The following is a 24024-nucleotide window of genomic DNA, read 5'->3' on the forward strand; positions in this document are numbered from 1 at the left end:
AGACCGTGGGCTTTTTTGTTTTAACTTTGGCTTGAGGAGTATACATTTCAAACCCTGTCCTGAAATCCAAATATTACTGCGGTTTGCTTGGCATGAAAAGCACAATGACCTTTCGCTGACCTTATCATCAGAAGTCCCTGACGTCGCCTGCCGCTTTCCCACCGCCGCACAAACTAGGATACGGCTTGTTGCATTTTTTTTAGTCACTGAGAACTCCGTATTTAGCACCAAACTCTGTAGTTAACGATACACTGCTGTTTGTTTAAATATGCAATTATGTAAATAGAGGAAAACACAAACAAACAAACAAATAAAAAGACAGGTCCCACAGGGACTAAATAATGAAGTACGGTAAAGCCAGAGTTACTCTTCTTTAAGGGCATCAATAATGCTACAAACATAATATAGAGTTAAAATGCCAGAGTAAGAGGTTTGTGGTTTAGAAATAATAATAAAAAATATATAATAGGCGACGCCAAAACATAGCACCATGATTTTAGCAAATACAGCACACACGGAAGCGGCTTTTTCTCCGAAATAAATATGTGCGAAGAGTAAACTAAGACTGGTTTCGTGATTTTATGAGTGCGCCGAAGGACTAATGGAGACTTTAAGAGATTTAAAGATGTGAATACGACGGAGAGAGTTTGTGATATCTGTCAGAGGAAACAATGTACTCCAGCGGCACATTGCTGTCAGTTGCACTTATACAGGTCAAGACAAAACAAACAGAAAAATTTACATTTCTTTTTTTTTTTTAAAGTAAACTCTGATAAACAAACAAACAAAGCATTAAAAGGCAAAAAAAAAACTAAATACAATTTAGATGTTTTTCAAAAAAGAACACAAGGGAAGAAAGTGCATCCACTGCCTATTAAATATTAATGCATTAAATAAAAGCGTCTGTGTGCATCATGGTCACCACAAGAAGGCTGGAGCATCGACAGGCACGAGTATGAATTTGCATCACCGTTGGGCAATAATCCCTCTTCGGTTTCTCGCACGTTCCTTTCTTCTTGAGACGTTCCACAGTGTGGAAAATGGTTTCAGTTATTTTGCGGATGAAAGCATTCACTTTGGCACAGTCTTTTTCTGAATGATGAATTAGGACATCTGAAACGGCATCAAAACTACTTGGGTCAGTATTTGAGACATTCTTACAACATGTAGATAAGTGGTTCTTAAACTTTTCAGACCAAGTACCACCTTTGATCGAATCAGCGTGTCTTAAACACTACCTAGTCGCCAAGTTTCTTCGAAAACCAACATATTTAACCAGATTTAAATTAATATTCCTTGTTGTTTAGATAAATCGTGCTGCCCTTTGCAGTAGAAGAGCATCTAAAAACATGCATATACCACAATAGTAGCATTTAGAGGTTTGTGGTACACGCACCATAGTTTGAGAACCACTGACATAAGCTTTTTTAAAGACAAAGGCTTTATACTCTATATATAACATATAAAAACTCACTGCTATAAACACTACAAAATTACAGCTTTATGTAATAATACACTGGAAATATACATGACAAACTAATAATATTGTGAATGTAAGTTACAAATGTGCTTTCAGCCACAAAATAGTCTTTAAACGTCATGTACTCACCAGTTATAACGGCGTCTCTTTTTTGCAGTTTGACCCAGAGTCCGATCCTTCAATCTGGAGCTGTAGGGCTTGTTTCAGGCTTAATTCCGTCTCTCCTATTGGGTAATTGTCCAGAAGGTCCTGGTGGCCCCTGCTGGAAACAGTTCTGGGGACTGAAACTCTCCCAAGAAAAACCTGGTTTCCCTGTAGGTGGTAGTTGGGGTTGGTCATAATACCATTCCTCTTCTTCTCTGCACAGCTCTGGGGCTGAATGTAAAACTGCTCCTGCGATTGGACAGAATCCAGAGTGCTGGATCTTCCTACCATGATCTTACATTGAGGATCTTTAACTGCAATGTTGGACACTGGCTTATTGAGCACAAGCCTTTTATCAAACTGAGTCAGTTCGTACTCAAGAACCTGGTTCTGCGAATAAGAGCCATTCTTGCTCTTCTTCTTCTCACCAGATGTTCCTTTGTTTGAGCAGTTTTGGCCATTCTTGGACGCTTTGGTGGACTTCAGGCCTGGCTTCACCTGGCTCCAATCATACTCGCTGGTTGGAGAGCCAGGCTGAGTGCCGATGGACCTGGTGGTGGAGGAGGGAGAAACGATTGATTGACGACTGCGACTGCGAGGCAGTGAATGCTGCTGGATCTGTTCAATAAAAGAAAGGGCATGGACGCTGTCAATGGGGACAGTCTGGGCAGTCGCAGTGGATGAGGTGGTCCTCAACGAAGAGTTCTTTGAACTTTTGAGTGAGTTATTGGAGAGGGAGGACTTCTGCCGGTCCACTGTTGAGTCTGGAGACTCTGACGGTGAGCTGAAAGCATGAACAGGTCCGTTGGATTGTCCTCGTCCTGCTGAATGCACTTCGCCAGCTCCTGTGCTTCCAGAGCTGCTGGACTTTATAGTGAGTGACTGTACTTTCCCAGCAAGCGAAGCGGGCGTTTGCTGCTCCATGGTGTGCACGGGAGACGGGTTGCAGCCATTGAGACTTGTGGCGCCGTATTTTTCCAAGAGTTTGATTATGGATGTGTGACCACCTTTGGCTGCCACTCTCATGGCAGTGCGTCCAAACTGATCAGCGTGATTACCACAAGAAGGCTGGAGCATCGACAGGCACGAGTATGAATTTGCATCACCGTTGGGCAATAATCCCTCTTCGGTTTCTCGCACGTTCCTTTCTTCTTGAGACGTTCCACAGTGTGGAAAATGGTTTCAGTTATTTTGCGGATGAAAGCATTCACTTTGGCACAGTCTTTTTCTGAATGATGAATTAGGACATCTGAAACGGCATCAAAACTACTTGGGTCAGTATTTGAGACATTCTTACAACATGTAGATGAGTGGTTCTTAAACTTTTCAGACCAAGTACCACCTTTGATCGAATCAGGGTGTCTTAAACACTACCTAGTCGCCAAGTTTCTTCGAAAACCAACATATTTAACCAGATTTAAATTAATATTCCTTGTTGTTTAGATAAATCGTGCTGCCCTTTGCAGTAGAAGAGCATCTAAAAACATGCATATACCACAATAGTAGCATTTAGAGGTTTGTGGTACACGCACCATAGTTTGAGAACCACTGACATAAGCTTTTTTAAAGACAAAGGCTTTATACTCTATATATAACATATAAAAACTCACTGCTATAAACACTACAAAATTACAGCTTTATGTAATAATACACTGGAAATATACATGACAAACTAATAATATTGTGAATGTAAGTTACAAATGTGCTTTCAGCCACAAAATAGTCTTTAAACGTCATGTACTCACCAGTTATAACGGCGTCTCTTTTTTGCAGTTTGACCCAGAGTCCGATCCTTCAATCTGGAGCTGTAGGGCTTGTTTCAGGCTTAATTCCGTCTCTCCTATTGGGTAATTGTCCAGAAGGTCCTGGTGGCCCCTGCTGGAAACAGTTCTGGGGACTGAAACTCTCCCAAGAAAAACCTGGTTTCCCTGTAGGTGGTAGTTGGGGTTGGTCATAATACCATTCCTCTTCTTCTCTGCACAGCTCTGGGGCTGAATGTAAAACTGCTCCTGCGATTGGACAGAATCCAGAGTGCTGGATCTTCCTACCATGATCTTACATTGAGGATCTTTAACTGCAATGTTGGACACTGGCTTATTGAGCACAAGCCTTTTATCAAACTGAGTCAGTTCGTACTCAAGAACCTGGTTCTGCGAATAAGAGCCATTCTTGCTCTTCTTCTTCTCACCAGATGTTCCTTTGTTTGAGCAGTTTTGGCCATTCTTGGACGCTTTGGTGGACTTCAGGCCTGGCTTCACCTGGCTCCAATCATACTCGCTGGTTGGAGAGCCAGGCTGAGTGCCGATGGACCTGGTGGTGGAGGAGGGAGAAACGATGGATTGACGACTGCGACTGCGAGGCAGTGAATGCTGCTGGATCTGTTCAATAAAAGAAAGGGCATGGACGCTGTCAATGGGGACAGTCTGGGCAGTCGCAGTGGATGAGGTGGTCCTCAACGAAGAGTTCTTTGAACTTTTGAGTGAGTTATTGGAGAGGGAGGACTTCTGCCGGTCCACTGTTGAGTCTGGAGACTCTGACGGTGAGCTGAAAGCATGAACAGGTCCGTTGGATTGTCCTCGTCCTGCTGAATGCACTTCGCCAGCTCCTGTGCTTCCAGAGCTGCTGGATTTTATAGTGAGTGACTGCACTTTCCCAGCAACCGAAGCGGGTGTTTGCTGCTCCATGGTGTGAACAGGAGACGGGTTGCAGCCATTGAGACTCGTGGCGCCATATTTCTCCAAGAGTTTGATTATGGAGGTGTGACCACCCTTGGCTGCCACTCTCATGGCAGTGCGTCCAAACTGATCAGCGTGATTCGGATCCGCACCATGCTCTAGAAGAGTCTGAACCACATCAATGTGCCCCTCTTGAGCTGCGATGCCCAGAGCTGTAGCACCCTGGTTGCATGTGTGGTCTACAACGGTGCCATTGTCAATCAAGATTTGAACAATCTTTATGTGACCCTGCCAAGCTGCCGACTGGAGGGCGGAGCGTTTCTCATTATCACATGAGTTCACATCTGCATGGTAGTTGATTAGTAACCTGACCATCTCTACATGGCCTTGCCAACATGACACATGCAAGGCCGTTCTTCCTTCCAAATCACTGGCCTCAACATTGGCTCCGTTTTCGAGGAAGTACTCCGCCATGGCTAGCTGATTCTCAAGTGCCAGGATGTAAAGAGTTGGGCGACCATCTGCATCTTTGAAGTCAATATCCGCCCCGTGGCTCAGCAACAACTCCTCGATGTCTCTGTGTCCTTCTAGTGCTGCAACTCGGAGAGCATTTCTCCCATCGTACCCTCTCTGGTCAATACACGACTTGTTCTCCAGCAAGATGTGCACACAGTCGTAATGACCCTCTTGAGCAGACAGAATCAAAGGGATACGTCCATCATTGTCAACCTCTGTGCAGCGGGCACCTTGTTCAATGAGAGCATCACAAACTTGTCTGTGTCCCTCAAAAGCGGCCATGTGCAACGGCGTCCAGCCTGCATCATCTCTGTGGTTTTCATCCAGTCCTCTGTCCAGCAGAGTTCGGACGACCTCCACGTTCCCCTGTGCAGATGCAATGCTCAGCACGGTCCTGCCTTCACTGTCGATACTGTCCACTGCCGCACCCCAGAAAAGCAGAGTGTTGACAACAGAAGCGTGTCCCATAGACGCTGCAGCAAGCAAAGGTGTTCTCCCATTGTTATCAGTGTGATCAACATCCGCTCCTCCTTCTAGAAGCAGATCAACCACATCCACATGGCCTTCGTAGGCAGCCACCAGAAGCGGGGTCATGCAGTCCTTGTCACAGTGGTCCACCTCGGCTCCACGGTCGATCAGTAGGCTCACGACCGCACCATGGCCTTTGCTGGCTGGCACACAAAGAGCAGCGACGGAGAGTGCCGTCCTGCCATCCATATCCTCATGGTTGACCTCAGCTCCATGATCCAACAGATGCTCGACAATTTCTCTGTGGCCCATGTATGCTGCAGCAATCAACGCCGTTCGTCCTTCATTATCCGCCTTGTTGACTTCGGCTCCATGCTGAAGAAGGTTGAGGACAATATCTTCATGACCTCCCCAAGCGGCAGCTCTCAGGGCAGTTCTACTGTCAGCATCTGCACAGTCCACTTTAGCGCCTGCATACAGGAGCGCAGACACAACTTCCGAGTGACCTCCCCAGGCTGCAGACCTAAGGGCAGTCCAGCCGTCATGGTCCGTGTGATTGATGTTAGCATCACACCCGATGAGACAGTTGACTACCTTGGTGTGGCCTTGTCTAGCTGCCAGAGTAAGTGCTGTCTGTCCATGGTTGTCCCCCAACTCCATGTTGGCTCTTCTGGAGATGAGAAGGTTCACAACGTCCAGATTTCCACTGTAGGCAGCATTGGCTAAAAGAGTTCTCCCGTTGGAGTCCGTTTGATTAACTGAAGCGCCATTATCTAATAGAGTTCGAATAGAGTCCTCACGTTCCAAGGCCTGTTGCAAAATGCAGCAAGCATGGTCATCTTCATTGCTGACGTGAGCCCCAGCTTTGACTAGTAGTTGGAGTACCTCCTGTTCTTTTGGGATTGAAGTGGACAGGGAGTCTTTAGCAGGGGTGCCATTCCACACCATCCAAAGGGCGAGATTAAAGGGCTCAATCTGCAGGTTCGAGTTGATCAGGTGGTAGGCAAACTCCTGCACCTCCAGAGGCTTAAGCTGCTTTGCTCTGCACGTGTAACTCATGGCCATCATTCTATGTCCTTCTGCTGCATTGCAAAGGTATTTTTGTGTGCAGTGTTTAACATCCAGGAGCCATTCAGCAAAGCTGTAGTGAAATAAGATCTTAGTACTGCCAAGTCCATCAATAAGCAACTTGGAGAGAATGTCCATCTTCTTCTGAAAGTCCTCCATTGTCAAAGTCATGTTTTTAGTCCAGACTGCATAATAGAGCTCCCTGACAGTCAGCGGCCTGCAGGCAGCCAGAATCACATTTAGGATTGGCTGGACTTTGGCGAACTGCTTTCTGACAAACAGTCTCTGGCAGAGCCAAAGGTAGAGTCCATTCAGTGTCCCCGGGATGTCTCGGATTTCCCGCAGCATGATGAAGTTCTCAACCACTCCATCAAGAACTCGCTCAAGGTAAAGGAAGCAGCCACTGCTCTTGATGTGAAGCTGATTCAGCATCTCTGCTGTCTCCTTGGTGAGGTGTTGTCGCAGGGCCTCCTCCTGGTCTAGGCGGTGGAGGATGTATTGCTGCACATCTTTTACGATGTAGGCCTTCCGTAAGTCATCTAGGCTGATCTTTCTGAATCCTAAAAGAAGGACAGAGACAAAAGGTGATTAGTTTGGCCTGAAGTCCGTACAGAAGATTGCTAGTGTCACATTTGGTCACAGTGAGGTTTTTCTATAAAGAAACTAACTTACTAAATCAGTAAGATGATAGCTATGAGTATCAGCCTGAGAATTTCATAGCATTTACTGAATTCTAGAAAACTGGGAAATGAGCAGACCACACTGACTTTGCATATTTTATCTGGTGATGTCAGCTACAATCTGACGCGTTTTCATAAAAGATTAAGTTTTAGGTAAACAAATTAGATTCGCTTTGGAAAGACGTGTGTTCAAAAATACAAATTTATAGCCGTGTTTGCATACCCCTTTTGTCTCCTAAATTGCAGAATTCATAAAAAAAAATATAAAGATATGCATATTTCCCACAATACAAAATAATAACAATTTACATTATTCATCCTATTTACAAAAGTTTTCCTAGTATGTCTTCTTGTTATTAATAAATATTTGCACCTATTGTAGTTTTTGTGTGTGTCTCCCTCAATTGTGAAAAGCTCAAAATGTGCTTTTTCTAAAGAACAGTGGCAGCTTCTTACAAATTTATAGCCGTGTTTGCATACCCCTTTTGTCTCCTAAACTGCAGAATTTATTAAAAAATATATAAATAAAGATATGCATATTTCCCACAATACAAAATAATAACAATTTACATTATTCATCCTATTTACAAAAGTTTTCCTAGTATGTCTTCTTGTTATTAATAAATATTTGCACCTATTGTAGTTTTTGTGTGTGTCTCCCTCAATTGTGAAAAGCTCAAAATGTGCTTTTTCTAAAGAACAGTGGCAGCTTCTCTACTCAAGACAGGACCATTTATGTTCATTCAGTTGTTCTTTTGCTTTGTGGAATATATATGTTATGTGAAACAGCTTCATCAAGCCAATAGTAAATAAAAAAACTAAATGCATTATTTTTTAAATATGTTAAATATCTTGCAGATACCAAAAGAGGAATGTAAACTTATGCACTCAACTGTATCAGCAGCATTGCAAACACACACACACACACACACACAGGGACCTTCAACTTTATGCACAATATACAAAACTCAAGACCAGCAGTGACAGATAAAGGCAGTTTTCCTGCAGAAAGGATGGAATTTGGAATTTGCTTTGTTTTCTCTAGAAAATAAAACAAGACGTGTAATGATTCCTGTGGCAGAACTAGGTCACATCTGCAACTTCACAAAGTATGAAGCACACTCGAGAGTTTCACATAAACTGTAAAAATACTTTTTCAAAATAAAACAAGGCCGAACCAAGGGTTTTACAAACAAGCACTCATGCCAACAGATGTCAAGGCATTCTGCTTCAGATAAGTGTGAATTTCATAGTTTTTTTTTCGGGATCGGCATGCCCAATACTAAATAAAAAAACTAAATGCATTATTTTTTAAATATGTTAAATATCTTGCAGATACCAAAAGAGTAATGTAAACTTATGCACTCAACTGTATCAGCAGCATTGCAAACACACACACACACACACACACACACACAGGGACCTTCAACTTTATGCACAATATACAAAACTCAAGACCAGCAGTGACAGATAAAGGCAGTTTTCCTGCAGAAAGGATGGAATTTGGAATTTGCTTTGTTTTCTCTAGAAAATAAAACAAGACGTGTAATGATTCCTGTGGCAGAACTAGGTCACATCTGCAACTCCACAAAGTATGAAGCACACTCGAGAGTTTCACATAAACTGTAAAAATACTTTTTCAAAATAAAACAAGGCCGAACCAAGGGTTTTACAAACAAGCACTCATGCCAACAGATGTCAAGGCATTCTGCTTCAGATAAGTGTGAATTTCATAGTTTTTTTTTCGGGATCGGCATGCATGTTTAACAGCGGCCCAAAGAGCAGATCGAGCATTTTATGCACAGATTTTATTTACAGTTCCCATGGACTCAAGACTTGCCGGGGTCAAAGGAAAGGAAAAAACAAACTCCTCTAAGGTCGTTCACAAATGTCTCAATCTTTCTGTAGCCCCACTGGTGGGAGAGCAGCAAAACATTCCTTTTCCATAAAATGTAATTGGTCGCTCACTCATACAATCTATATGAGTCCATTTTCTATGGGAAAGAGGATAAAAATAGGCCTACTTCCTCTCTAAAAGAAGCATGTTTACAACAGTCCCAAGTACATACAATACTCTTTTCAAGCCAAACCCCAGAAAAGTGTTTCAGTCTTTCAGAAAGACAAACCAGCAACACAAAAACAGAATACAGATTACATCTTTCCTGGCCAGTCCCTTAGAGTTTGAAAAGTTCACAAAACCCCTTTGAATGAGATTATATAACGTCCATCTTTCCGAAAGGGATTTTATTTTCTTTGTCTTTGGTGCTTAAGGCCGGAGGCTGCCGTCAACAGCTGAGGTTTCCCAAATAAAACCTGTGTGAAATCTAAACCGGGGCATGAACGACAACAGAGGCACACCTGTGGACAATCATCCCGCCTTCATGCCATATTTTTCCTCTTCTCCTTCATACCATTGGCTTTTAATTTCCAGTTATAGAGTTCATTAGAGCCCACCCACTTTTCAGCGGTGGTGGTTCTGGAAGTATTTTTCCCATAGGGATTTTTAAAAAGTCTTTGTTAAAGCATTATAAACCATGAACCAAGCCAACCAGCTAAGATAAGAATCACAACATTACAAACTTTGATTTGAAGTAAAAATGCAAATCGAACAATAAGAACAAGACCGTGTTCTTAATGGCTTTAGTGAGGGAAGAACTACAATCCCATGAAGCATTCAAATGACATTTATCAAATTAAAACAATGGAGAAATCTAAAAATATTAAAGTTGTTGGTTGCGTCTATAAAAACAATGTTCATTGTAAAGTATGCATATTTATACAAATATGTAAGTATTTTGAGAACATTTACGTGACTCGATTACGTAATTTGCAGTGCTTCATGGGAGTGGGCGGAGCTTCACAAGAATGGGTGGAGCTGAATATATATTTTGGCGCAATCTACTCGCTGCAATTCTGGTGGAACTTTCTCTACAGCATCATGGGTAATGTAGTTTTAACAATGAATTCTGCTATTAAACACGATTCCTTAAAATAAATTAATGTGTACAGAAGGGTTCAACAAAAGCATATACAGTAGATTAACAACCTCCGAGCTCACAACAGGTCGGTCTTTGAAGATTTATCTGTTAGTGTTAAAAGTCAGTCTCTCTGGAGAAACTGAATTACATTTTTACTTCCAAAACCTGACTGTTGCGCTCTATTGCATAACATTTTGCTCCAGTTCACCATAAAAACCTTTAAATGAAGTCAGAATGGTCACTAGTAGGGCTGGGCAAAAAAATTTATTTTCCGATTAATCGTTTTTTTATATTACGTAAATTCGATATCGATTCTCAAAAGCCGCGAATCGATCTTTTCCAGTATTTATTTCAGCACACATTTAAAACAAGATCTGATTAACGTGAATCTTATCATTAGTCTTCTCCACTAGATGTCACCCTTATTTACCTTGCGCGATGTTACAACAGAAAGCCTGTCATTCATTCAGCGCTTATCATGGGTCACTAGCATGTAGTACAGTTTACAACCCATGTTCTCTCTTTGAGCCCCGGCGCATCTGAGGCTTGTTTTTGTCATTCGTAAACTAACTGACCCATACCTTCACCCTGCCTTCAAAACACACAACAGTCTCCAAGCCTTCAGCCTGTGCGACTCCAGATGAAGGAAATAGAAAGGCTGAAAGAGGAAGGGGCCTTGCAGGGGGACTAAAAGTGGGGCAGTGGAACAGATGACCCAAATATGTTATTTGGCCGGCGGGTCCTGCACGTAACCAACTCATCGGTTTAAGTGGGTTGAAGGGATGTTGGGTTTGGAGAGCTGCCACCGGTTAAAGAGTTCACCGGGTTTAGAATACAGATTACAAATTACTGTCTAATAAATACTGGAGGCATTTCAAGAGTTCATCTTTTTAGTCTTCTAAAAAAACCTGGAGCCAACTAAACCTCTTTCATTATGTTTTCAGCATCCTCCCAAACACATGTACTTTCAATCAGAGGCGGGAGGTCGAGAAAACCCCGAGAGGACGCCAGTGCCCAATCTGACCCTGTTTTTCATGTTTCTAATGAAGAAACCATGATTCCGTTCCAAATTCTTCTTATTCTTTCTATTCTTAACTCTTTCCCCGCCATCGGTGCCCAAACTGACCCTGTTTTTCATGTTTCTAATGAAGAAACCGTGATTCCGTTCCAAATTCTTCTTATTCTTCCTATTCTTAATAATACTATATTGCATCATATGATTGAATTAATTTATATATTTTGACTATGTTACATGGGGTAGGGGTGGGATCTCACCATCTGATCAGATGCTGGGAGTCATGATCAAATTTTAAAACAAATCAAAACATTTTTTTTTATTATTAATTAATGAGTAACTATGAATATCATATTTATTGAATGATAAATGTTATAAATTAGATACAATTGTAAGTATTACATTCTTAAATTATAATTAATTTATTAAAAATGAATGAAAATAATTTTATGTTAGGAATTATAATATAGCTTCAAAACATAAGCAAATATAAGGTACAAAACAAACAAACATTGCAAGCAATAAACGAGAGGTTCAAGTATAAATTTGGGTATAAATTCAATCTATACATTAATAAAAAAATTCATCTCTCCTCTTTCCTCACATAATTGCACTGCGATCATATTTGAAGTTGTTTTCCCTTAGTTCTATCTATTCCAGAATTATGAAACATTTTTCTGTCGATTTTTACCAAACTGTCATTAGAGAAAATATTCTGCTGCTTTGACTAAATATTTAAATCAACACAAATGACAAAATTATGTCTGACTTTTAATAATGAGATCAAATAATATATTAGTATGAAATATGTAATGTAGTAAATTTTTTGGTAGTAGCTTAACTTCACCAGTTAAATTAACACAGCAGATTATTTCAGCTGTGTCGGCCTGTATTGATATGAATAAAATAAAGCATGTAATATTTTTTCCAAAGGCAGTCAGGGATTTTTCTTTTTTTCTGAGCATTATTGTTGATGACAGCAGCAGGTTTAACAGGCTGTATTCACACAGATCTATTTTAACATATCACATTTTGTCTTGTCTTGGCTGTTTGGGAGGAAACTGGATCTTCCACCATAAATGAATTCATCAATCATGCGATAGAGCGACAGACAGGTGTGCGTACATAAGGAGTGGCCATTGTGAACAACACTCGGGTGTGTGAACTTCACATGCACGTATACAGACAGCTTGTAAGGAAAGAGATTTCACAAACGAGATCTCCTCAACATCTCATCTGTCTGCAATGAGATGAAACATTTGCTCAAGTCTCCCTCTTCTCAGATGCTTCTCCTGAAAAAAAAAAGTATCTCCGTATTCTCACACGTCTCAATAATGTCTCAAACTGTGCTCAGATTTGCCAAGATCCCAAAGCCTAAGGTCTAATCACCTGAAGCATTTTAAGAGAAACATCCAGTTTCTATGGCGGTTTATAGAATACAGATTGTTTCACAGCGGCTTTACAGTAACAAACAAGAAAATAACAGTGTCAATGTTGCAAAATTAATCAATTATAACAATAGTCATTATTCGGTAGGGATATGCTGGTATCAAATGTTCATGTTGCGATTAATTGATAATGTTTTTAAATGATCTCTATGAAGAATTTCAGTCAGGTTTCAGGCCCCACCATAGCACAGAAACTGCACTTATTAAAATTACAAATGCCTTGCTTCTTGCGTCAGACCAAGGCTGCATCTCATTTTAAACCCTGAGATGAGTTGATGCACAAACTAAATGTAGCCGAGCGCTGCATTACATCTGAGCAGAGCTGACATGAACATTATCGGTAAGATCATCGTTAGATTAGTCAACGATCAAAACAGTCATTAGTTGCAGGCCTGCGTCTGAGTAAAGAGAGTGTTTCTGAGATCATCTGCCGTTGATGTGGTCTTTCCAGTCCATCTGAAATAGAGACATACGGTCCAATGCTAAAGCGGCACAGAAACCCTAAACCCCAGGCACATGTGTGTCTTGATTACTTGCTATTTTAACTCGCTCTCTGTACATGCGGTGAGGGTTCTGCATGAATGAAACATCGCTCGCCCTCAGCCGCCTGAAAACATGCAAGCGTCCGCTGCTCCGCGTTTGTAATTACGCCAGTCGAGCAAAGTTTCCTAAAATACACTTGAATCAGCAAACTTCCCAAACGCAAGCTGCCCAATTCAGAGCTCAAGTGTGTGCGTTCTGATCCAAATACAGTGTTCAGATTACACACAAGCGCTTCAGCAGTGTGTTGAGTCAGAGGACCGGGCCGCTCTCACACAGAAAGAGAACTAAAATCATTATATACAAACATAAAATCATGTACAGACATGTTCTCTGCTGCAGACTGAGATGACAGACTGTTGCGCTATTGTTGAGACAGATGCAATGATACTGTAGTATAATAGTGCACTAGCTATTTTACTTTAACTTTACTTCTCACTGCATACAGCTACAGTTAAGTACAAACTACATTGTACTCTACATTGTACAAACTACTCTTCCTGCTCTCTCTGCCAGCATGAAGCATGTATTTCTTCAATCTCCTCCACTAGAACGAGCTACACTTCAGTCATTTAACACAACATCTCTCTTCTCCATCACTTCAGAGGGTTTTCTCTGCCAGTCCAAGGTTAATGTCTGCTGTGTTTCTCTCTGGAGAGACAGACAGAAGACGGAGGCTGCGGCTTTGACGCCGTTTTTAAAAGGACATTTTTAAGGCAGAATCAGCAGTCTAGAGCATGATGGGATATGATCACACACACACAAACACTCCTGGACCTCATGCTGGAGAGTCTGGCCTGTCACCAACAACAATATAACACAGCCTGACCAGAAAGAGAGAGAGAAATTCCAAGGGAAGGAAACTTGAAGATTGTGGAGACGTTCAGGGAGCAGATATACACTTCACCTGTGGACAAGGGGCCTGTGTGTGTGAGTGTGTCTGTGTGTGTGTGTGTGTGTCTGTGTGTGTGAGTGTAAGCGTGAGTGTGTCTGTGTGTGTGTGTGTGAGAGAGTGTGAGTGTGAGTGTGTCTGTGTCTGTGTGTCTGTGTCTGTGTCTGTGTCTGTGTGTGTGTGAGAGAGTGTGAGAGCGTGTCTGTGAGTGTGTGAGTGTGTGTCTGTGTGTGTGTGTGTGTGTGTGTGTGTGAGAGAGTGTGTGGGAGTGTGTTTTTCTTTCTGATCTGTGGTGATTCCCAGCACTGCACGTGGAAAATGAACCATTCATATATGAGTGATTCAAAAGCATATTACAGTCAACCTTTTTGTCATGAAGTGCCATTTTTAGTGTTTCTAGTTGATCACTGTGCCGATATATACACACATGCACATTAATAATTGAGCAGTAGCAATAACAGCTGATAAAAACTGAGCAGCAAATCAGCATATTAGAATGATTTCTGAAGATCATGTGACACTGAAGACTGGAGAAATGATGCTGCAAATACAGCTGCGCATCACAGAAATACATTACAGTTTAACATAGATTCATATAGAAAACAGTTATTTTAAATTGTAATAATATTTCAAAATTTTTACTGTATTTTTGTGTAGTTTTACTGTATTTTCTGTTTTTAATAAATGTTCTTGTTAATAATGTTCTTATTTCAAAAACAATTTGTAATTATACACAATTGCATAAATATGTTCTAACCTTTTTCAAGTTAATAAAAATGTATTTTAAAAAATAACAGTTCATTTACAAATAAAAAATTGAACAGTAGCGACAAAGATCCATATTTTCACTGCATTACAATATCAATCACAAACTTGCTTATTTGATTAGCACAGAAATTGTGCAAAATACTCCTAAATTTTTCAGATTTAAGAAAGAAAAAAAAAACATTCCAAAATCCTAAAAGTTTACTTTCAGGTGTAAATAAGACTTTAAATAACAGTTTTCCAATGTGACTCCGCTGAACACCACTGTATGCGTGTTTGCGCTTCACTGTCACTGTGATTTGTGTGTGAAATGCTGAAAAATGCCAGCTGTGATAGCATTTTAAACAGCAGAACGATGTCATTCACTCAAATCACGCAGCGTCTGAAGTGATAAACACTCTGTGTGCATATTAGCTTCTGATCAGGTATTGACATTTGTATTAAGAATAACTAATTTTATTGGTTTTCAGCTTAAATTAGATGTTATTGTGCAAACCACACTTCAAACTCATTTACACCGGCAGCAGAGCGACACATGACAGTTCTGCACTGTTTCCCACAGATTAGCCTTTGACCCCTGAGCCCCCGTCGCCATGGGAACAGCACAGAGGTCACAGAGATCGGCCCCTCACACCCAAACACCGCTAACGGTCAAACGTGTTAATGAATAAGCGTGTGCGGGTGAATCTGACATCTGACCCCACTCACAGAAGACGGCTGTCTCAATCAGACTCTGAATACTGTGAAGAAGATCATAAACTGACTCTTACATTTATTCCTTATAGAAGCTCAGCACAACTGTATGTTTTCAGAAACACTCAAATGTCGCTACATAACTGTAAAAATCTCTGTATGAAGTTAAAGTAGCTGTTTTCTATGTGAATATCTGTTAAACTGTAATGTATTTCTGTGATGCGCAGCTGTATTTTCAGCATCATTACTCCAGTCTTCAGTGTCACATGATCTTCAGAAATCATTCTAATATGCTGATTTGCTGCTCAAGAAACATTTCTGATTATTATCAATGTTGAAAACAGTTGTGCTGCACAATATTTTTGTGGAAACTGTGATACATTTTATTTTTCAGGATTCACAGATGAATAGAAAGTTCAAAAGAACAGCATTTATTTGACAGAAATCTTCCATAACATTATAAATGTTTTTAGTGGCACTTTTGCTCAATTTAATGCAGCCTTGATGAATAAAAGCATTCATTTCTGAGTGAAATCATACTGGACGAGTCATGATTTTATCTATCAGGATCTGACTGGATCATTGCTGTATTCGCCGTGATGTTACTAGCTAATATTAACATTTGCCACCAGCAGCCTTTCATTAGCAGACAATGGAGTAATGAGTACAATAAGAGCAGGAGAGTATAATGTAAACAGAATGAATGTCGATGTCATGTTGACTTTAGGGCAGGTGTTTATAATCTGCGGTTAAATGCATCTGATTTTAATGCTGGACACAAACCACTTTGGGATTTCAGTTGATCTTCTGGTCTAAGGTCAGTGTTTACTGGTCATGGATGTTTACTGTGAGCCACCACACACACACACACACACAGAGTATTTTTACTCCAGTCTGACCTGGATTCTGAAAGCCTGCAGCCTGTTTCTGTGCGGAGACCATTCTCACACACACACAGACACAGACACACACACACACACACACACACACAGATACAGACACACTCACAGAGACACAGACAGAGACACACACACACACACACACAAAACTAAAAAAGCTCACAGAATTTCTTCTCAATCCAGGTGTGATGTCATCAGAAACACAACACAAACAATTGCCAAATGACTGCACAACTGAACATCACAACACTAATATCAGCTTGTGGTTTGCAAAAATAATGAACACATGGCAGATGAAAGAGAGAGAGAAGCTCATATTTTCAGTGTTTTTGAAAGTCAAATCCACAGTGAAGAAAAGAGCATTTACTAAAACTAAACTGTACAGTAAAAAATATCTCATCCAAAAACACATTTACACGTCAACAGCATGGATTCAAATGTCTCAATGGCCACATACAAACTTGCTCAGCAATGGCTCCTCTGCAGTGAATGGGTGCCGTCAGAATGAGAGTCCAAACAGCTGATAAAAACATCACAATAATCCACAAGTAATCCACAGCACTCCAGTCCATTAGTTAACATCTGGAGAAGACAAAAGCTGAAACTAATCCAGCATTAAGATGTTTTTAACTCAAATACGAGTCCATAATCCATAATAACACTTCCTCCAGTGAAAAAGTGCATATCCTGTTGCCTCTCTCACATCAAAATCCAGCCACATACTTGTTTAGAGCCGTTTTAAACGTTTTTGTTTCAGATTTTGTCTTCTCCAGATGTTAACTAATGGACTGGAGTGCTGTGGATTACTTGTGGATTATTGTGATGTTTTTATCAGCTGTTTGGACTCTCATTCTGACGGCACCCATTCACTGCAGAGCATCCATTGCTGAGACACTGATGCAATGCTACATTTCTCCAAATCTGAGGAAGAAACAAACTCATCCCAATCTTGACTGACCTGAGGATGAGCACATTTTCAACACATTTTCATTTTTGGGTCAACTATTCCTTTAAATGACGTTTCAGTGGTGCAAGAAAATCACAGGGAAAAAGGAATAAATGTTGACTCATTGCTGCTGGCAGATATTGTTAGGAAAAAAAACCAGCAAACCAGAACAAGCTCATAATAAACCAAAAAAAATCCAAATGCTTCATATTGCAAATAAGACCAAAATACCACAACCCGCACCTTCCCACTTTAATAACTTCATATTCTAGAACGCTTTATGAGCAAAGCCCAAACAACAAGCCAAAAGATGCTTATAATAAGTGCCAACGTAAACTAAATCAAGACTGTTTTGGTGCAAGAAATCTTGAGAAAGTGTTTTGTTTTTGTAGTGCAATGCCAGATTCGACTTGAAATCCAAGTGAAAACATTTTTAAAAACTAAAAACGTATACAATGTCTGAGATTAATTTCAAATAAAAAGAAAGAATAGAGTGCTACAAAAATTAATAAAAAAAAGCAAAGGGTTTGAAGAAACGTCAAAGTAGGAAAATCACACAAAAGATTGAACAAACTCGGTCAATGAGGCGTTTTCTTTCAGACTGAATCCATACAGCCAAATCAAACAGCAGCGTTTATCTGTCCTCACATAACACGCGCTCACTGTCTCTCTGCTCATTAGAAATATTCACACATCTGGTGCTGATTTCCTGCTGCAGGCCCGAGAAACTCATCCAGTCTGAGCTCCACTGACTCAGACACACAAACACACACAACAACGCCTTTACTTTCTAGCACTGGGAGACATTATGTTTTCAAATGAACATTAGTCCTAAAAAATTATTTTTTATGCAAAGTAACACAATAACAGACTCTCTGATGCACCGCACACACAAAACTCTAAATCTCAAGGTCTGTAATTCAGTACAGCTGCTGATTTGATCTGATGAGTGATGTAAATGTAGGGAATAATCAGGCTGAGGTAGAGCTCGTCACCTGTGAAGAGTTTGGTGATGTGTTTGTTCTGCCGGCGTGCCGAGCAGATGAGCAGAAGCCAGGGCGGGAAGAGCTCGTGATGGGCAGCCAGCAGCTCGGCGATGTTTGCTGACCTCTGATCTCTGTCTCTGTCTCCGGTCAAACAGCCCTCGTCCACTGAGTCCAGCAGCACAAACAGAGCCTGAGACGGAGCCTTACAGCCCAGCAGCGGCAGCAACACACACCTGAGAGACAAACACACACAGATGGATATAGCATCTTTTATTTGAAAACATTGGCAAAGCGTTTGAACTTGGTCAGATTCAGCAAGTTATTTGATAGCGATTTTAAAAATCCGTTTTATTTTCCCCCAAATTGTGTATTTTCCATTTTAACTTTTCTCGATTCCGTTCTATTGATTGATTGTCTGCCATATCAGCTGCAATAGCGATACTCGTGGCAAAATTAATAGTATGTACATTTTAAAATAATTATCATTACAACATCATTTCAATAAATTGTTACAATAATGAAAAAAAAAAAAATCAACATACAAAAATATACATACTCAAAATAATAATAACAATATTAATTATATAGAATCTCTCAATTTAATTCATAATAAAACTTGTGAGTGATTTAGGTTTTAATAATCAAAAAGTATATGAATTAATTTAATTTATAAAACAACTGAATTATTTATTTTCAATTTTAACTATAATACAGCCCTATAAATAGTGTTTTGTTTTTTTCAGAAAATGGATACGGTTTTATGATTTAATACAAATGTATTATCAAAAAAAAAATGGTGGCAAACGGATTTCCCTATTAAAAAGAGATCAAATTTAACAATTCCTTTCATATTTTGGCAAGCAAAGATCTGTACAACAGACCTTTACTGTTTAAAATCAGAAGAAAAATTGTTTAAACTGTATTACATTTTTAAGACAGTAAAGAGAAAATAATGATCCAACTGTGATTAACCGCACGTGATTAACTGCTCACGTTTGACGCGCTTTGTGAAGGACCAGAAGTAGAATATATCGCTAGGCACCATTCACACAGAATGCACTTTTATGCTGACAAAGAAGCGATCCAATGGATTGGAATATGAAAAAATGCAATAAGATGGGAGTTGAACTTCTTTTAACTTGAGCGCCAACAGTCAAACGTGTCCATGTTTACATAGAAGACAATGGAAAAGTAGCGCAATGGAATAAAAAACCTGTAAAGAACTACTATTGTATGTCTGATATTTCATGTTTGCATTATGGAGACAGACTGAAAGCTGCTGTTCATTGTTTTTACAGAACATTTATAGTTTATAATAGTCTACTGGTGTTATACCTTCAGTTATTTTGAATTACCTTGATGTTTAAGAATTTTTTGAAGCATTTTCCTTGTATTATCTCTGAACATATAATATGTATAAGACAATTTTGTACAATTAGTTGTAGTTCATGCAGGTTTTCTGCAAAAATATTTCAGTGATTTGTTTAACATTTACATCATGTTGACAACTTCATGTGTGGTGGACTTGGAATAGGATTTTCTTTAGTGTTAATAAAGAAAAAGTTACTTGAATCATATTGTAGTTACATTTTCAAGTTGACTAGTTAAAAATCATAAAATCTCGATGTCCGATTCTCGATTTTTATATATTTTTTGCCATATCGCTCAGCCCTATTATACAGTGAATTCCATCTTCATGACTCTCATCAGCTGGCTGTTGACTCGTGTTGGTTTCTGTCATTATATCAGTTAAATGGAGTGGATCATCGCTGCTGGAGTCAGCCATCTGATCACTACAGAAGACTGACATGAGGTTTTGTTTGTTTTTAAATCTGATATTTGTACAGTAAGATCATGACTAATGCGTGTCTGATCTCATCTGTCTCTACACAACCAGCAGAGATGAAGCAGTCAGATCACTCATCATATCACTGCTCCATTACTGAAATACTGTGTATCTGACCGAACACACAGACGAGTCTGAATGTGGCAGTTCACAGAGTCTCTCTCGGCCCACGTCACACACACATTAACAGAGCGACGCTCAGACACCGAGTGTGTTTGTGCACGTGTGTGGGCGCATGGCCTGAAATCTCCCAGCATGCACTGGAGCAGAGAAACACAGCAGAGAGTCAGGTAGCAGTCAATCAGAACAACAGAGACATGATTCATTTAACTGCAGCAGTAACACGTCGCTGAATAGTAATTAGGCTTATCACTACACCACATCCTAATGAACTGAACAAAACCTTACATGTTTTATACTCCTTAATATCACCAAACTACAAATTTATTTTAGCTTGTTGTCAAGGCAACATTTCTCATTTTCATTTAAATTGAAGTACTAACATAACTAAAATTAAATAAACTATATATATATATACACATACATACACACACACACACACACACACACACACACACACACACACACACACACACACACACACACACACACACACACACACACACACACACACACACACACACACACACACACACACACACACACACACACACACACACACACACACACACACACACACACACACACACACACACACACACACACACACACACACACACACACACACACACACACACACACACAATATAACTATAAGTACATTTACATATTACATTATATATATATATATATATATATAAATAATTCATATATCAATGAGTATATCAATGATACTAAAATAACACCGATGCATACAGTACACTCATGCAAAGCAAAATATATTGCAAATCTCAACAACATTGTCGCAAAATGCATTACTGTCCAGCTCTAATCTGCTAAACGCAACTACTAAGGCATGAAGATATTAAGATATTATAAAACATTAACATCATGACCTTCTGTAAAGCTGTAACAATTTGCATTGTGAAAAGTGCTAGGAAATAACATTGACTAAAAGTCAAGAGAAAAGAACCAGACTCTCATCTGTGGCGCATCATAAACCAATGCCTGCATAAAAAGACACTGATTAAATTACCCTGATATTCAAACCAGCATCACAATGTTCATGTATCATAATCAATTACATCATTGTTCTGTGGAGACGCAGGCTGAGATGTTCACAGATTCCCAGCTCGGAGAGAGAGAGTCTAAAGTGGTCCGAACCATCGACTACAAACTGCTGAATCATCTCTCAGAGAACGACAGAGACGGACTGAGCTCCACCCTGTTCATCCTTCATTAGTTCCTACACCACACGAACAGCCCCCAATAAACCCCGTCTGTCCTGGAGCAAGTGAGCAGATTCTGCTTTAGATCAGTGTTCAGTCCACACTGACAAAACGCTCGCATAATAAACACAGGTTTTCCATTGCATAAATTATAATTTATGTATCCGGAATCAGTTCTTGACATGTTAAGATGTTTGAAGATGTCCTGGAATGACTGATCAGCGGTGAAAGCACTTAACCTGCCTGCTGACCGCAGTAAAAACACAGACCCCATCAATAGGCTTCAGTTTACATCACACTGTGCATTATCTTCCACAACAACACCACATCCTCATCTGAGGTCTGGAAGATCATGGCTGGAACCGGCCGACAAACAAAACCCAACAATACAAACCTGAAGTTATTCTGTCAACTTTCAACATTATTATGACAAAGACCTATTGTCCTTCACTATAATATTCTTTACAGATCTCTATTACTGACTTTTAAAAAATAAATTAATACTTTTTTTTTAGTAAGTACGCATCAAATTGATCAAAAGTAAAGACATTTATAATGTTACAAAAGAGTTCTATTGCAAATAAACGCTGTTCTTTTAAACTTTCTATTCATCTGTGAATCCTGAAAAATAAAATGCATCACGGTTTCCACAAAAATATTGTGCAGCACAACTGTGTTCAACATTGATAATAATCAGTTTCTTGAGCAGCAAATCAGCATATTAGAATGATTTCTGAAGATCATGTGACACTGGGGACTGGAGTAATGATGCTGAAAATACAGCTTTGATCACAGAAATAAATTACACCTTAAAATGTATTCACATAGAAAAAAGTTATTTTAAATTGTAATAATATTTCACAGTTTTTACTGTATTATTGATCAAATGTTGAACATTAACATGGATAATAATCAGTTTCTTGAGCAGCAAATCAGCATATTAGAATGATTTCTGAAGATCATGTGACACTGGGGACTGGAGTAATGATGCTGAAAATACAGCTTTGATCACAGAAATAAATTACACCTTAAAATGTATTCACATAGAAAAAAGTTATTTTAAATTGTAATAATATTTCACAGTTTTTACTGTATTATTGATCAAATGTTGAACATTAGAGAGAGAACTGATACTGAATAAACCAGATGTTGACTCAGAATTCAGATAGATCTTTTAACACAAACATACAGCTCTTACAATCATCTACAGATCTTCCCTCAAATTCAGCAGAACTGCAGAGTTCACAGAGTTCATGTGTGAGCTGCAGGGGAGACCTTCACTCGAGGTCACATCAACACACACGTCAAGAGAAAAGTTCTCTCTCTCACATGCACACACATGCACACAGATTTCTGCGACGCAGAGTGAATGAGTTTCATCTACTGCACACACTAAAGCACGTGTGATGCTCGTGGTGTTTCAGCGTCTGCTCTCTCTTTGATCTCCAGAGCTGTTGAGCACTCTAGTATTTCACCTTTTCATTTGAAAAATACACACAGAAAGGCAAGTCTTCACTACAACTGCCAAAATTAAATGTTTGATTTAAGACATTATGACAGAAATATATTACTATTTATAAATAAATAAATAAATAAATATATATATATATATGTGTGTATATATATGTGTGTGAGTCAAAATAGCACAACAGGGTAAATATTTTCACTAATAAATACCACCATACTTTCACCAGATGATTAATCATAGTTTTCACTCAAGTTTTCTTTCATGTATGTTTTATTTATGCAAATAAGGCAATATCTAATTAAATATGCACTCATTTCCAGAACAGAAATCTGAACTTTGGATAAAGCCAAGCTCAAAGTTCTTATCTGATTTTGTTGTCACATTAGAGTTGAAAGTTTTTCCAGAGGGGATTTTTCATTTCTCTTTTTATCTCTCAGTAAATACTGTCAACAGCCAGAAAAAAATACATTATATTTAGGAAAATACACAGATTCATTTGATTATGAATTCAATAGATAATTAAATTTTTCAGAATTCTTTTAATAGTTAAATAATATTTTTGTACAAAATACATGTCAAAAAGTATTTTTAACTACTTGAAATCATGAAACCTAAAATGTATAATCAATGTATTAAACATTTAACAAAATTCTTATTTTTAGGGGCCTATGAAATCTGAACTATTTTGGAGGTTTTTTTCATTTTTATCATAGTGCTCTACTTTTGTAGTAACCAGAGGTTCGGTGTCTTGATCAGAGACACGATGAAGGTACAGTAGTTCATTAATTAAGCCTTAAAGCGCTGAGCTTTAACCACTACACCACCTCATCTGAAGCTGTAAATCAAAGATCTACTCTTCTGAATGCTAAACGAATGCTGCTCACCTCTTGAACGTCTCAGCTGGGTTTCTCTCACACTCTCCCGGCTGTAGTGCGCTCTGGACCGCCGGCTCGCTCACTTTCTCCTCGTATTCTGGCACGAGTCCCGACTGGCGTATCCGAGACACCAGGCCGCGGACGAAGCCGCTCACGCACAGCGTGTCCGAGTCCTCGACCCGGCAGAAGTGGAAGCCCAGACAGTGCTGGTGCAGACCTCGGTGGACGCCGTGAACCGAACTGGGCCACAGTAACTCTGTACACAGAGCCGTCTTCCCGCTGCCGGGACCGCC

General features: G+C 39.6%; 2 protein-coding genes across 4 annotated transcripts in view; both read right to left on the bottom strand.

Moving 5' to 3' along the window:
- Window positions 1-829: 829 nt before the first annotated feature.
- Window positions 830-2701, bottom strand: LOC107717296 (ankyrin repeat domain-containing protein 50-like). Its single transcript, XM_016524001.1, has 2 exons — window positions 1610-2701; window positions 830-1113 (listed from the first exon to the last, which is right to left on the bottom strand). The coding sequence occupies exon 1, from the start codon at window positions 2699-2701 to the stop codon at window positions 1613-1615; it is 1089 nt and encodes a 362-aa protein (XP_016379487.1). The 3' UTR covers window positions 830-1113; window positions 1610-1612.
- LOC107717316 (ankyrin repeat domain-containing protein 50-like) overlaps window positions 2692-24024 on the bottom strand; it is a 22466-nt gene continuing 1133 nt past the window's right edge. Inside the window, exons 1-4 of one of the 3 annotated variants that reach the window (XM_016524020.1) lie at window positions 23741-24011; window positions 18203-18426; window positions 3370-6911; window positions 2692-2873 (exon numbers count right to left, since the gene is read on the bottom strand). In XM_016524020.1, coding sequence (XP_016379506.1) covers window positions 3373-6783 — 3411 coding nt within the window. In that variant the 5' untranslated portion in view covers window positions 6784-6911; window positions 18203-18426; window positions 23741-24011 and the 3' untranslated portion in view covers window positions 2692-2873; window positions 3370-3372. Of the gene's footprint in view, window positions 2891-3369; window positions 6912-18202; window positions 18427-23740; window positions 24012-24024 lie in introns of those variants that run through there. The other 2 variants (XM_016524018.1, XM_016524019.1) reach the window with 2 other exon arrangements.

Source organism: Sinocyclocheilus rhinocerous, unplaced genomic scaffold, assembly GCF_001515625.1.
Source record: "Sinocyclocheilus rhinocerous isolate Xijiao unplaced genomic scaffold, SAMN03320098_v1.1 scaffold149, whole genome shotgun sequence".
NCBI lineage: Eukaryota > Metazoa > Chordata > Actinopteri > Cypriniformes > Cyprinidae > Sinocyclocheilus > Sinocyclocheilus rhinocerous.

Coding starts and splice junctions, on each gene's coding strand:
- LOC107717296 (XM_016524001.1), bottom strand. CDS start 2,701: ATGCTCCAGCCTTCTTGTGGTAATCACGCTGATCAGTTTGGACGCACT.